Below are 17,105 nucleotides of genomic sequence, written 5' to 3'. Positions count from 1 at the left end.
GTATTATTATATCTAGGTTTAACCCTTTAATTGGGGCTATCAATTTCTTGAGTTCACCCAATTCCTTGTTAGCCTAGTTTTTCTAGATTTAGTCCCTCTTTTCAAGTAGAGACTAAGTCATAAAGGCATAAATCAGTGTTTGCAACCACTAATTCAATAGTTCAAGCAAGAACTAGGCTAAAAATCACTAACCCATACATATTCAAGCCCTAAAATTCAAGACTCATTAAATACCCACACTAGGGTTGGGTCACAACCCTAGCTATTGGTTTAGCTACTCATGGAAATAGCAGAAATCAAAGATAAAGAGAAAAAATCCATAATAGTAAATTGAAAGATGAAAATCTAATGTTATAAGGTAAATCTTGTACAAAATTGTCCAAAAAGGTAAAACTAGCTGTCTCATGTGCTCAGCAAAACATAACTTAACCTAATGTGAAAAAGATCTATTTATACTAGGCTGAAATTTCCGGATAAAAATTCCCTTGCGGAGGTTTCGCGGCCGCGTAATTTTGATCGCGGCCGCATTCTTGCTTTCGCGACTGCGTAATATTGAGCGCGGTCCGTGTTTCTTTAATTCTGTGACCAGTCTGGAACTTGTTTCGCGGATTGCGTAATTGTGACTGCATCCGCGTGAGAGCTTTCCACGGATTGCGTAATTGTGACTGCATCCGCGTGAGAGCTTTCCGCGGCCGCGTAATTTTGATGCAGTCCGTGCTTAACATTTTTGCCTTTTTAGTGAACTCTCTGAACCTTAGCAAATGCGATCAACAAAAATTCAATCGCGGATGCGGTGCTATTTTCGTGGTCGCCAATTTCTGGCACGGTCCACGTCCACGTCTATGCCCAATAACTACCTCTTTGATTCTACCTTTCGCGGTCCGCGAATTCATGACCGCGTCCGCGGTGATACTTTCGCGGCCACACTTTTCTGTCGCGGTCTGCGTTCTACAGTCTTGGCCCAGTCTTGGTCTTTATTCCTGTTTTGACTCCTTTATGAGTTGATCATGACCACTTTGGCTCATTGTGAACAATTCCATGCAAGCAAGCATATTATGTTAGTTTTGTAGAATACCTTTACGCATTGTAAGCCCAAAATGCAAGTGAGAAAGAGAAAATAATCGGTTAAAATCCCCATTTATCACGTTCGCGATTAGGGAATATGGGTTAGGGAATTTTTGTGCTACGTTCGGGGGAAAGAGCTCGCGATTGTGAAGCTCTATGTTACTGACCTTCGCGTTTGCATGATGGGGTTCTCGTTCACGAAGGGTAAGACAAGCTGGGTGGGGGGTGGCACCGTTGGTCTACGCGTTCGCGAAGGTGCCCTCGCATTCGCGTAGGGAAGGGCAGGTAAGCCTCCGCATTTGAGAAGCCTTGGTCGCGTTCGCGATGGCCAAACTTTCTCAGCCTAGGCTGTTTGCCTTCGCGATCGCGATGCCCTTTCCGCATTCGTGAAGAAGTGGCAGCTGGGCAGTGTCTTGTTTTAAAAACGTGACTTGGGACATTTTCTCTCATTTTTCATTCTCTTGGGCGATTATGGAGCTATTTGAAGAGGGGTTTTCACTTAGCACTTTGAGGCAAGTAATCTCTATACAATGTGAGTTAAATACATAGATTATGGGTAGATTTTAACATGTAAAATTGTGAAAATCATGGATTTAGATGAAAAACCTAGATTTTGATAAAAATGGGATTTAACCATGGAAATGGCTATGGAATTTAATGAAAATTATATATTTGAGTTCGTGAGGTTATGGGTAACAACTTTCTTCGAAAAATTTCGAAATCCGGGCATGCGGGCTCGGGGATGAATTTTAGGAACCTTTCAATTGGAGTTGGTTAATCACTCTAATAGTTAGAATATGAACTTTTGAATATGTATTGATTAATTTATACAACATTTGACTAGTTTCAGATTGTTCGGCACCGAGTTTAGGCTTTAGACTGAATTTGAGGCCAAAAAGTGAGTTTTGAGACGAGGTAAGTCTTTTGTCTAACCTTGTAAGAGGGAATTTACCCCATAGGTGATTTAAATTAATATTTGGTTCTAGTTGTGGGGGCTACGTATGCACGAGATGATGAGAGTCCGTGCATAGCTACTATTTGTGTTTATGTCCGGGTAGTTTAAGACCCAAATCATGAATTACTTGTAATACTTGCACCCTACTTGTTAATTTAAATGCCTAAATTATATTAGAACTTATTAGAGGAATCGTAAAAGACCGAATTTTACTTGTTTGAATTTAGAGCGGATTACTCGACCGTTAATGAAAATTGTATTACACCGTGTATTAGGCTTGTAATAACGTTTAAGTCAAATGCTTATAAAGTATCCCCATTTCTTGTGGAGTGGGCCGAACGCCTCAACAGTAAAATAGATGCATCTATGGATCGTGTCGCACGTCTCTCGGCAGTGTACACATTATTCTAGATCTGGTCATACGACGTCGGCATAAATCGTGCTTAATAATACTCGGAGCCTAATTATACTTGATATTATTTTATGGCTTGTGAGGTTAAAATTATTAATGACAGAAATTTACTTGAAATTTATTAATTCATGAAAGAATTATTTGTTCCTGCATGTTAATGAGTTATTATTATTTTTCACATAACCCATGGTCATTTAGAATTTCTATATTCATATTATTAGCCCATAGTAAGTGTCGAAGTTGACCTCTCGTCACTACTACTTCGAGGTTAGACTTGATATTTACTGGGTACATATTGTTTATGTACTCACGCTACACTTCTGCGCTGATCGTGCAGGATCTGAGGCAGGTACATCTGGCGATCACACTGGCACGCATCCCTGTTACCCGAAGGCCTAGTGGTGAGCTACTTCTTAAGCCGTTCCGCATCACTTAGAGTCTCTCCTTTACATTCATTTTGGTCTATTTTATTTTTGACAGTAGCTAGAGTTTTGTATAATCTATTAGTACTCATACACTTGTGACACCAGGTCTTGGCACACACTAGTAGACTTATGATTTTGGATTATTACTATGGTTATGATTGCACTTAGCTACTTTCGTTTTATTTATTTAAACATGTTGTTTCTTAAATCTTTTAATTAAGAAAAGTTTAATTACTTGAAAATCTATTAAAAAGGAAAATCACATGGTTAGTTCACTTTTGGCTTGCCTAGCGGCGGCGCTGGGGCGCTATCACAGTCTATAAGAGGATTGGGTCGTGACATCTTCAGTGATCGAACAGATATATCTCGAGAAGTTTTCGTACCGGCCCGGTACAGAGGAAGTGTTTTCAACTTTAAAATCATTATTTACCGAGCATCCCCCGGGGATGAACACTTTCAAGAAAGGTTCGGCCGCCGGTTCATTAATTGTTACACTCAGAGCGGTCGCCTTGGCCTCAGTGACCGGCCGCGAAGTAGAAGTAGTTTCTTTTTGGGAGATGGGTTTGGAGGTTTTTTCCATTTATTTAGAAAGTAAAAGTGGAGGGAGATCTGGAAAAGATAAAGAAAGAAAGGAAGATGAAGACTTAGACTTGTTGGCTTGGGAAGAAGACAATTGAAAATTTTCACAAAGGACCTTGAGTAACGGGGGTAAAAAGCACTCAAGATTGTTGAAATTCTAAAGGTACGAGGGTAGGAGTTTGATGTTGATGACTATAAAATATTCATATATTATATACTTAAAAATAAATTATTTTAAATAATATATATATATATATATATATATATATATATATATATATATAATATGTCAATTATCTGTATTTTCTAATAGTATTTTGCAGGAAATAAAAATATCATGATAAAGAAAATAAAGGATTAAAAGAGAAGCACAAAGCATCATGGCAATAGAAGCACGACGCATCATGGCAATTGAAGCACGACGCATCATGGCACCTTTTGAGATTTGATTTCTATAAATAGGATGTTTGTGTTGAAAAGAAGGAGATGATACGTGCCTAATTAGCAACTTTTCTCTAGCTTTGGTCTTTACTTCTCTCTTTATCTATTTTATTTTATCTTGTAGTCTTTGAATTTTCTAAGAGTGTTGATAGTAGTTTAAGAATTTCTTTCTTTGTGAGATTTAAATACACCATAATGGAGTAATCTCTTTTATTGGGATAGTTGATGAAGCTCGATAGCGTTATAATATTAATCTCAATTTTACTACATGCTTGACCTAAAACTTTCTAATTATATTTCTATATTGTGCTGGAATATTAGTTTTAATTAATTATTATCACTTCTATCTATTTATTCTCCAAAGTTAGTTGTATGTCAATTTTGTAATTCTCACGAAGCAAACTTAATATACGATAACTATTGGGTAAAATAATAGAGTGAGAGTAATTCTTTTTAAGCTATAATTCCAAGTCTGTAATCTTGCTTACTTCCATTCTAATTCTCACGGAGGAGTTATAGTTGGCAAGATTATTGATTTTTAGTAAAAAGTAATCGCAAGAGGTTTTTGCTATCTTTTAGCACAATTCATGCAAGAAAATTACTTCGGTTTAATCATCACAAGTAATATATCAATTGATTTACATAATCTCGCGGAGTGCTCTTAATTGATTACTTCTTAGTGAGCAAAATATAATTGTATTAGCAATAAACAGTTATTCCTAAGAGAAATATATGTAGAAGCTAAGATTTTATTATTATCACGCTATCGAGTGAATTCAATTATTCCCAACTCTTTTTAAATATAAATCCTCCGAAAGTTATTTAGTTTCAACTTAAGCAATTTAAATTTTCAACAAACAAAACTTCATCAATTTGATTCTCTCAAATAGTAGTAAGAACATTATAAGTTTGTAGCTAGATTCTCCAATCTCTGTGGGACGATATCATAAACTATACTAGAATTTGATAGAGTACGAGTAGCAAAATCTTATACGCATTGGCCTCGTCAAATTTTTGGTGCCGTTGCCGGGGATTGGCACAAGTCTACTTCAAACTAAATATTCTATTACTAATTTGGAAACTTACTATTAGTATTATTATCTTTGCTATCAATGTTTACTAAATATTACTACTATTACTTTTACTATTACAAGTACTAACATCTTATACAAGTGATATTATCATTTATCCTTCTTATCATCATTATAGCATAGCAGTCACTATTATTAATACTAGTACTACTATATTCTATATTAGTATTATATTATTATTTTCCATCGTTAGTTACTGTTACTACTAACTGATTTCGTTTACCATTTTTTTTCATAACATCTATTGCTAATTAGTATTAATATAATTACAATTATCATATACTACTACTACTACTACTACTGCTACTGCTACTGCTACTGCTACTGCTACTGCTACTGCTACTGCTACTGCTACTGCTACTGCTACTGCTACTGCTACTGCTACTGCTACTGCTACTGCTACTACAATTATCATATACTACTACTACTACTACTGCTACTCCTACTGCTACTGCTACTCCTACTGCTACTGCTACTGCTACTGCTACTGCTACTGCTACTGCTACTGCTACTGCTACTGCCTACTCCTACGCCTACTGCTACTGCGTACTGCTACTGCCTACTGCTACTGCCTACTGCTAAGCCTACTACTGCCTACTGCTACGCCTACTACTGCCTACTCCTACGCCTACTACTGCCTACTGCTACGCCTACTACTGCCTACTGCTACTGCTGCTGATAATAATAATAATAATAATAATAATAATAATAATAATAATAATAATAATAATAATAATAATAATAATAAGAAGAACATTATCATACTACTATTTTTATTTGATCGCTTATTATTTTTGTCATCTTTGTTGTCCTTGTTATTCATCACTTTCTTTTAATTATTTTCTTCTAAGTACTACTACTACTACCACTTTAGAAGTTAAGTTCAGTTTGTTTTTTTAGAATTTTGAGTAGTTTATGATCCGTTCTTCTATAAAAGAGTTGGTCAATTACGATCCTGAAATTGAAAGATTTCTTCGATTGCGCAGGAAAGGACAAGCATTATCTTCCCAAAGCATAGCTTGTGAAGGTATGTAGAATCAAGAAGTAAAAAATATCAATCCACGCGAAGTACCACCACCAGTACAAATAGAGGATCAATTTGATAAAGTGGCGCCAATGCCAGCAAACAGAATCCTAAGGGATTATGCTAGACCTGACCGCTTCAACTGTGAATCTAGTGTCAGAAAACCTCCAGTGGCAGCCAACAACTTTAAATCAGGATGGCCTGTTTCAAACAATTCAACAGTCTTGCATCTTCACTGGAGACACAAGTGAAGATCCACACTGTCATTTAATTGACTTTTTGGAACTTGTTGAAACAACTAAGTATAATGGAGTACCTCTTGAAGCTATCAAGTTAAGGCTATTTCCTTTCTCTTTAAAAGGAGATGCCAAGACTTAGTTGCGAAGTTTGCCACAAGGTTCCATTACCACATGGGTTCAAATGACTCAGAAATTTTAAAACAAATATTTTTCCCATGCTAAAACCACAAAGTTAAGACAAGACATATCTAATTTCTTGCAGACTGACACAGAGTCAGTTTATCAAGCTTGGGAATTTTAAAAGCAATGTTAAGAAAATGTTCACACCACGATATTCCTGAACATATGCAATTGTATATTTTTTATCACGGGCTAAAACTCTCTTCTAGAAATATGATAGATGCAGCTGCAGGAGGTTCAGTAATGGGAAAAACAACAGAGGAAACATTGCAATTGTTGAATGAAATTTCTGAGAATGTCATCCAATGGTCATCTGAGCATATAATTATCAAGAAGGCCGCTACAGTAAATCAGGTTGATGCTTTAAATACACTACTACAACAAATTATTTCTTTGGCACAAAAGTTTGAAACTTTTCAGGTGAATACACAACAACCAAGACAATTTAAGGCTTGTGACATGTGTGGAGGAAATCATCAGAACCATGAATGTCAAGCAACCAATCACAATGATGAACATGTCAATGTCATCGGTTACAAGCAGTATCCTTTTGGAAGTCCAATGGTACAAAAACATCCAGGATTTCAATGGAGCAATCCAAATGGTGCAGAGAACTCTCAAAGCTTCCAGAAGCAACAAATATAGGGTCCACCCGGATACTAGAATCCAAACCATGGTCAATCAAACTTTAGACCTTATCAACAAGCAGGGCCCTATCAGCAAAGGCCTCAACAAGCTCATTCAAGTCTTGATGACCTTCTGTATAAGTATATTAAGGTCACTGATGAAAAGATGGAGAGCCTAAATTCATCCCTCAAAAATCTGGAAATACAGTTGAGCCAATTGGCAGCTTATGTTTCAGAAAAGATTCAAGGTCCCTTACCAAGCAATACAGAGAAAAACCCAAAAGAGCACCTTAAGGCCATCACCTTACGATCAGGTAAGGAGCTTGATGAACCCTATGTAGACCAGTCAGAACAACAGGTAAACAACGGTAAGAATGTTGAAATACCCTCTGAACCATCTCAAAAGAATGAAGTCAAGAAAAAAGAAGAAAAAATTATTGAAAAATTGACTCCTCTCCATGTGAATATTCCCTTTCCACAAAAAAATGAAAAGAGAAAAGCTTGACAACCAATTTGCAAAATTTTTGGAGATTTTAAAACAAATTCACATCAATATTCCTTTTACTGATGCTTTGTTACAAATGCCTTCATATGCCAAATTTTTAAAGGAAATTTTGTCAAGTAAAAGAAAATTAGAAGAAGTTTCTGTGGTAATGCTTACGGAAAAATGTAGTGCTATACTTCAAAATAAGCTACCACAAAAACTTGGTGATCCAGACAGTTTTATAATTCCATGCACTTTGGGAGGAGTATATTTTGAAAAAGCACTTTGTGATTCTGGAGCTTCAATAAATTTAATGCCATTTTCTATCTTTAAAAAGTTAGATCTTAGTAAAATAAAAGACACAAGTGTTTCTCTTCAATTTTCAGATCAAAGTACTAAGAAACCTAAGGGAATAATTGAAAATGTACTCGTAAGAGTAGATAAGTTTGTTTTCCCTGTAGATTTTATAGTACTTGAAATGAAAGAATTTCCTAATGAACCAATAATTTTAGGTAGACCATTTCTTGCTACAGGAAGAGCAATTATAGATGTTCATCAAGGACAATTAATTTTAAGAGTTGATGAAGAAAGAGTCATATTTGATATCCAAAAGATACTAAGATATTCAGGAGATGAAATATCATCTTCATATTTTTCAATTGACATGATTAGTTATCTTACAGATGAATTCAAAGATGATCAATTAATTCCAGATTCAATGTAAAGATGCTTGATCAAATCAGGCACCACACAGGACGATGATCCCACCATCAGAAAAGAAGCTGAAATATTGGACTAAGATTCAGAAGAAGAAGAGATGAAATCCGAAAAAGTTCAATAAAAATTGAACTCAAAACTCTCCCTTCTCATTTGAAATATGTTTATCTTGAGCAAGAATTATTTCCAGTAATTATTTCATCTTCTCTTACTGCAGAACAAGAAAATAGTTTGATTAAAGTATTGAAAGCACACAAAGGAGCCTTGGGGTGGACTGTAGAAGATATTAAAGGGATTAGTCCGGCTATTTGTACACACAGAATCCTCATGGAGGATAGCTACAAGCCAATAGTCCAGTCGCAAAGAAGATTGAATCCAGCAATGCAGGAAGTAGTGAAAAAAGAGATCGTAAAGTTATTGGCAGCAGGTATTATATACCCCATTTCTGACAGCCGTGGGTAAGTCCCGTTCAGGTAGTACCAAAGAAAGGAGGTATGACAGTTATAAAAAATGAAAATAATGAGCTCATACCTACCAGGACTATTACAGGATGGAGAGTCTGTATTGATTACAGACATCTCAATGATGTCACTAGAAAAGATCATTTTCCTTTGCCATTTATTGATCAAATGTTGGAAAGAATTGCAGGATATGATTTTTATTGTTTTCTTGATGGTTATTCAGGATATAATCAGATACCAATTGCACCAGAAGATCAAGATAAGACAACCTTCACATGCCCTCATGGAACATATGCCTATAGGAGAATGCCATTTGGTTTGTGCAATGCCCCTGCTACATTTCAGCGTTGCATGTCGGCAATTTTTGCTGACATAACTGACAAATTTCTTGAAATTTTTATGGATGATTTTACACTATTTGGCAAAACATATAAGGATTGTCAAAACCATTTGACCTTAGTTCTTAAAAGATGTGAAGAAACAAACTTAGTTCTTAATTGGGTAAAATATCATTTTATGGTTACGGAAGGAATTGTTTTAGGACATAAAATCACTGCTAAAGAGATAGAAGTTGATAAGACAAAAATTAATCTTATAGCAGGATTACCCCCTCCCACAACTGTGAAAGGAATTAGAAGCTTTCTAGGTCATGCAGGGTTTTACAGACGATTCATAAAAGACTTCTCAAAGATTTCAAAACCGCTGACTAACCTCTTGATAAAAGACACTAAGTTTGATTTTTCAGGTGACTGTGTAAAAGCATTTGAAACCTATAAGGAAAAGTTATCAAATGCACATGTAGTTGTGTCCCCTGATTGGAACCAACCTTTTGAGGTCATGTGTGATGCTAGTGATACAGCAGTTGGAGCTGTTTTAGGCCAAAGAAGGGTTAAGATTTTTCATCTCATTTACTATGCTAGTAGGACATTGGGTGAGACACAATTGAATTATGCCACGACAGAAAAAGAGTTACTAGGAGTAGTGTTTGCTTTTGATAAGTTTCGCTCATATTTGATAGGAACCAAAGTCACTGTTTTTACTGATCATGCAGTTTTAATATACCTCTTAGCTAAGAAAGATGCTCAACCTAGATTATTAAGATGGATTTTACTTCTGCAAGAATTTGACCTTGAGATAAAGGACAAAAAAGGGACAGAGAACCAAGTAGCTGACCATTTGTCTAGATTAGAAAACCCTCCTCTTGAGTTTAATGAGATAAAAGAAGAATTTCCTGATGAACATATTTTTTCAGTTGACACAATTGTGACTCAACCACCCTGGTTTGCAGATATCGCGAATTACTTGGTTGGAAAGTGGATACCGCAAGATTTCTCTTACCAGCAAAGAAAAAAGTTTATATCTGATGCAAAGTATTATATGTGGGATGAACCTTTATTATTCAAAAATTGTGCAGATAATATCATTAAAAGGTGTGTACCTTAAGAAGAGATGAATAAAATTCTATATCACTGTTATGATGGAGCAATTGGAGGACATTATGCAGCAAATCGAACAGCTTTTAAAGTTTTAGAAGCCGGATTGTTCTGGCCCACACTCTTTAAAGATGCCCGAGCATATGTAGCACAATGTGATAGGTGTTAGAGAACAGGTAATATCACTAAGAGAGATGAGATGCTACTACAATCAATACAAGTATGTGAAATATTTGATGTTTGGGGAATAGATTTTATGGGTCCTTTTCCTTCTTCTCACTCTTTTGAATATATCCTTGTGGCTATGGATTACGTGTCAAGATGGGTTGAAGCCATCCCCACAAGAAAGAATGATGCTCGTACAGTGTGTAATTTTCTTAGAAAAAATATTTTTACCAGATTTGGCCCACCGCGAGTCATCATTATGACCAAGGAACTCATTTCATCAATAGGCAATTTTCTACTTTACTGTCAAAATATAATGTGACTCACAAAACAGGAACACCATATCATGCTCAAACTCAAGGGCAAGTTGAGGTTTCCAACCGCGAGTTAAAAAGAATTCTTGAAAAAACAGTTGGAATCTCAAGAAAAGACTGGGCTTTAAAATTAGATGATACATTATGGGCGTACCGAATGGCTTTCAAAATGCCAATTGGAACATCTCCATATAGATTAGTCTTTGGAAAAGCTTGTCATTTGCCCGTAGAATTAGAACATAAAGCTTTTTGGGCATTGAAAGCACTGAACTTTGATTTAACCTCCGCTGGTAAAAAGCGATTTATTCAGGTTAATGAATTGGAAGAACTGAAATTGGGAGCCTATGAAAATGCTAAAAAATTTTAAAGAAAAAACAAAAATATGGCATGACAAGTTGATCCGACCAAAGAGTTTCAACATTGGAGATCAGGTACTTCTTTACAATAGCCGATTCAGGTTATTCCTAAGAAAATTAAAATCCAGGTGGACGGGTCCTTACAATGTTATAGGTGTTACTCCGTACGGGGCAATTGAAATTCAGAAAAATGGAGGAGACAAGTTTAAGGTAAATGGTCACAGGCTAAAATTGTACTATGGAAGACATTTTGAACAACATCCATCGGTTACTTTGATAGACTGATGAATTCTGCAATTAATAAGTCGAGTTGACGACGTTAAACTCAGAACTAAGATACAAAATCCGTAGCCATTGAGGGAGAAGCAGTGGAGCCTCATAATCCCGACATAGATTGGGGTGATTAAATGCTTAATCAATTGATCTGGTCAATATCTAGGTTATTGTACAACCAGAACATCTCATGAAGGCCTCTACAAAAACAGAGTCACCTGTGCAGGAGTAACTCCATGGTGATCGGTATGCCTAAGTAACTGGTTGATTAACCATTTAATGAATCAATTCAAAATGTTCGCACAGGTAAATTTGTTGGTTTATATTTAAACCAGGACCAAATGACTGATAAGGTCTTAAATTAGTCAGTCTATTATATATAAAAACATGTGTTGTCACACACTCTTTCAAGTTTCTCTCTCTCTCTCTCTCTCTCTCTCTCTCTCATATATATATATATATATATATATATATATCCATCTTTTATTTTATTCTTAATTGTTGTTCTTGTACAATATTAAAGTTTTAAAGTAAAAGTTTACATATTTTTCAAATATAATTTTTTTCATTTATGCCATATAACTTCCAAGTTTGTGATTTTATTTTTGTGAAGACAAGAACGAATATCTCCAAATTTGAGAAAGTGTTGGAATTGAGAAGCATTATGATCTCAACAGGTAGAATCAATAAAATTCTGCTAGAACATGCCCCAAATGTCTATCAAGGCGAAATTCTAGACAACACTATTTTTAGAATGAAATTAGGCTTTCTTTGACACCTTTTTTAGCCTATCTATTTTTAACCACAAATATTTATATTTTAACTTTTAGCACCCAACTTTGAGCCCAAAAAAAAAAAAAAGAGAGGGATAAACCAACTTTTATTGATACACCATATTGGTTTACCTTACAAAAAAATTGATACTACTCCTTCCGGCTATAGTTGAGCAAAAATGATTACTAAAGCAAGCGATAAAGGAATACTTATGGAGTAAATGTTCTATTTCACTCTTAAAAAAAGAAGCGGAAAACAAGGTGTATATACCTGTAAAATAGATTATTGGTTCAAGAAGCTTGAATTTAAGAAATCTATTGAAAGAAATGATGACTTAAGTGATACTAATTATGAAATTGGAGACCGGTACCTTTAGCCCAACCTCTAGAGTTATTTTCTTGTGTTGAGTTGTACATAGTTACTTTGATAAAATAATCGGCTCTCATAATAAAGCTGGATGGAACAAAGTCACTACAAATATATCCTTTTACCTTACCAGCATTAAGCCTATCATTACAAGCCTAAAAAAGTCCTAAAATAATTTTAGAAATTTGTGTTGATTCTACATTAGTGGAGACTGACATGAAGGGAAAGCCTATGGACAAAATTTGAGAAACTCGAAATTGTAATCATAATGTTATCAATCTCAAAAGGTTCATCAAAAGAGGAGTTGAAAGTTTTTGGTAAACAAAAGCAGAAGCAGAAAGAAGGTATAGATTTGGCGACTTGAAAAACTTATAGGTTTTGAATTTTATGTGAAACTTTATTTTCTTACTTTTCTACTCTACAAGAAACAACAATTATTAATAAAATTACTGTCTCGAGGACGAGCAAGGATTCAAGTGTGGGGGAGTTTGATGACTATAAAATATTCATATATTATATACTTAAAAATAAATTATTTTAAATAATGTGTGTGTGTATATATATAATATGTCAATTATCTGTATTTTCTAAGAGTATTTTGAATGAAATAAAAATATCATGATAAAGAAAATAAAGGAATAAAAGAGAAGCACGACGCATCATGGCAATACAAGCACGACACATCATGGAAAAAGAACCACGAGGCATCGTGGCACCTTATGAGATTTGATTTCTATAAATAGGATGTTTGTGTTGAAAGGAAGGAGATGATACGTGCCTAATTGGCAACTTTTCTCTAGCTTTGGTCTTTACTTCTCTCTTTATCTATTTCATTTTATCCTGTAGTCTTTGAATTTTCTAAGAGTGTTGATAGTATTTTAAGAATTTCTTTCTTTGTGAGATTTAAATACTCCATAATGGAGTAATCTCTTTTGTTGGGATAGTTGATGAAGCTCGATAGCATTATAATATTAATCTCAATTTTACTACATGCTTGACCTGAAACTTTTGAATTATATTTCTATATTGTACTGGAATATTAGTTTTAATTAATTATTATCACTTCTATCTATTTATTCTCCAAAGTTAGTTGTATATCAATTTTGTAATTCTCACGAAGCATAATTAATATACGACAACTATTGGGTAAAAGAATAGAGTGAGAGTAATTCTTTTTAAGCTATCATTCCAAGTCTGTAATCTTGCTTACTTCCATTCTAATTCTCATAGAGGAGTTGTAGTTGGCAAGATTATTGATTTTTAGTAAAAAGTAATCGCAAGAGGTTTTTGCTATCTTTTAGCACAATTCAGGCAAGAAAATTATTTCGGTTTAATCATCACAAGTAATATATCAATTGATTTACATAACCTCGCGGAGTGTTGTTAAATCTTAGAAGCTAAAATTTTATTATTATCATGCTATCGAGTGAATTTAATGATTCCCAACTCTTTTTAAATATAAATCTTCCGAAAGTTATTTAGTTTCAACTTAAGCAATTTAAATTTTCAACAAACAAAACATCATCAGTTTGATTCTCTCAAATATTAGTAAGAACATTATAAGTTTGTAGCTAGATTCTCCAATCTTTGTGGGACGATATCATAAACTATACTAGAATTTGATAGAGTACGAGTAGCAAAATATTATACGCATTGGCCTCATGAGATGTAAAGTAAAAATGAACAACGGAAGGGGTATTTATATAGTTAGGCGACGTTTCGCATTTAGGGAAAGCCAACTGGCGGCCGACATGCATTAAATGCCATTATGACGTCACCGGCGGGACATTTTGGGTTTTTTGTCATTTCTTCCACGGTATGTCGAGGTAAGAATCGGAAGCTCATATCGTTTCTCGTCATTTACCCTCGAGAAACAAGGGGACTATCTGTATATGGGGTAAAACCAAGCTCATGATGCACCTCTATTTACGACAAGATAAGCCAGACTCGAGATGTGATGGTGTCACGACCCCAACCCCGGTCATGATGGCGCCCAACACACTGCTAGGCAAGCCCAATCATTCAACAACATTATCCCAAATTTCTTATTCAGATTATAGATAAATATCACAGAGAATTTACTAAGTCATTACATTCAAGTGTATAATTAATAATAAAATCTGCGGAAGTTCAATTAAAATACCACACCATAGCCAAATAGAATCTGGTGTCACGAATATGAGCCTCTAATACAGAATATCCACCTATTACAAGTCTGTCTAGGAAGAATGCGGAATAAAAGATAGAGATAGAGGGGAGAGATCAAGGCTGTGAACGCCATGCAGCTACCTCAATACTCCCGGATACTATTGCTCAGCTAAACAAATCCTCACTCAGCCTGTGGTGTACATGGATCTGCACGCAAGGTGCAGGGAGTAATGTAAGTACTCCGACCCAGTGAGTAATAAACATAAATAAAGGTTGAGAATAAGAAATCGTGGAAAAATACAAAGTAAACTATAACTGCAGTTTAGAACAACAAATAGTGAAGCAACAAGTCAATTAAATCATAGTACCAAATACTGAGACAGGTATAACAGATAAAAACAAATGCATGAGTGCAATGCAATGCATATGATGGTACACTCTATGCATGAGTGCAATGCAATGCATATGATGGTACTCTCTAGTACCCACTACGACGTGCAGCCCGAGCCATCCATTTTATTTATCGTCGACGATGCTCACTGGGGGTGTGTACAGACTACGGAGGGGCTCCTACAACCCAAGCGCAATATCAAGCCATCTCGTGGCATCAAATCTAGGCCCTCGGCCTCATATCAATATCAATATAATCACTCAGGCCCTCGTCCTCAATATCAATGTAATCAACCAGGCTCTCGGCCTCAATATCAATATAACACTGCTGCGGCGCGCAACCCGATCCATGCTCAGTCCAGAAATCATCGTAAGCCCCTTGGGCATTTGTAAAACAGTAGTTCTCAGCCCAAAATATCATTTAAAAATATCATTTAAGTTTTCAAATTTTAGAAAGATGGCTGAGTTTGCAAAACAGTATTTAAAACCTTGGACTGAGATCAAATGATATGCATATATGCGAAAACAGTGATGGCAATCCCTGAAGGATTCAAATAATTGGCAAGAAGCCTACAATTGGAAACATGACTGAGGATATAAATTTTTTAACAAAATAAGCGAGGAAAACCAGTCAAAAATCCTCTAAGGGTTCTACAGGTTGACACAAGGCCCCAAGCATGGCAACAAGCCCAATTCACAATAATAAAGTATACGTCTCAACCAAAAATGTAGTAAAATATCTCTCGGGATGGACCAAGTCACAATCCCCAACGATGCTCTACCCCACGCCCATTATCCGGCGTGCAAGTCACCTCAATATAGCATTACGATGTGAAATTCCGGGGTTTCAAACCCTCAGGACATCATTTACATCTATTACTCACCTCTAGCCGGCCAAATACTACTCCGTGATGCCCTTTCCTTTCGTATCGACCTCCTCGCACGTCGAATCTGGCCAAAACCACAATGAATACATCACAATAGGCTAAGGGAATATAACCCAATCGAAAAGACTCGAAAAATATCAAAAATCATGAAATTTGCAAAACCCGGGCCCCGGGCCCACATCTTGAAATCCAGAAATTTTTACATCAAAATGTTCCTTATCTCGCCACGAGTCTATACATACCAAATTCACAAGAATCGGAGTCCATTGGCCCCTCAAATCCCAAATTTAGAATTTCAATCTCAAGTCCTAATTTCTTATAATTTGGCTATGTTTTCATGGATTTCTAGGATGATTCTTCAATAAAATCATGTATTTAACTCATAAAACTTACCTCCAATCGATCTTAGTTGAAACTCCCTTCAATCCCCGTCCAAAAGCTCTCAAAATGACTAAAAATGGTGGAGAAATGAGGTGTTTTTCGCGAATGAAATGTAAACATTCTGCCCAGAATTTTTCGGAATTACTGTTCTCCCCGTGTTACTGTTCATGGGGTACTGTTCACAGATACTGTTACGGGATACTGTTCACAGCACTATTCACGGATACTGTTACGGGGTATTGTTCATGGGCACTGTTCTTAACTACTGTTCACAATGTTGTAAAACAATGCAGCAACTTTATTGTTTTCGTGCCTAAATCGATCCGTTAACCTTCCGAAATACACCCGAGGCCCCCGAGACCTCAACTAAAAGCACCAACATGTCTTAAAACATTATCCAAACTTGCTCCAATCGTCAAAACACCTCAACTAACGCCAAAATCATCAAATTATATCGAATTCAAGCCTAAGTTCTTTTAAAACTTCTAAAACACATATTCGATCAAAAACTCGACCAAACGATGTCCGCATGACCTGAAATTTTTCACACATATCCCAAATGACACAATGAAGCTACAACAACTCTCGGAATTTTATTCCGACACCCGGATCAAAATCTCACCTATCAACCGAAATTCGCCAAAATACTAACTTCGCCAATTCAAGCTTAATTCAACACTGGACCTCCAAAATTACTTCCGGTCCTGCTCCTAAGTCACAAATCACCTCCCCGAACTAACCGAATCGTCGAAATTCACATCCGAGCCCTCTAACTCATAAGTCAACGTCCGGTTGACTTTTCCAACTTAAACCTTCTTAAAAGAGACTAAATGTCTCATTTCTTATCAAAATCGCTCCAAATAAATTCTAATGCACCCAATACCGATAATGAAACATGAGGAAGCAGAAAATGGGACGA

The 17,105-nt window shown here is 35.8% G+C and overlaps 1 protein-coding gene across 1 annotated transcript; it reads left to right on the top strand.

The window, feature by feature from the left end:
* The first annotated feature begins 7,618 nt into the window (after positions 1-7,618).
* Positions 7,619-8,245, top strand: LOC138879175 (uncharacterized). The gene has a single exon (XM_070158768.1). The coding sequence runs from the start codon at positions 7,619-7,621 to the stop codon at positions 8,243-8,245; it is 627 nt and encodes a 208-aa protein (XP_070014869.1).
* Positions 8,246-17,105: the final 8,860 nt, after the last annotated feature.

Source organism: Nicotiana sylvestris, chromosome 10 (assembly GCF_000393655.2).
Source record: "Nicotiana sylvestris chromosome 10, ASM39365v2, whole genome shotgun sequence".
Classification (NCBI taxonomy): Eukaryota; Viridiplantae; Streptophyta; class Magnoliopsida; order Solanales; family Solanaceae; genus Nicotiana; species Nicotiana sylvestris.
This window is presented reverse-complemented; position numbering and strand designations above follow the sequence as displayed.

Bases quoted from the DNA above. Each gene is read 5' to 3' on its own strand.
- LOC138879175 (XM_070158768.1), top strand. From the start codon at position 7,619: ATGCCTTCATATGCCAAATTTTTAAAGGAAATTTTGTCAAGTAAAAGA.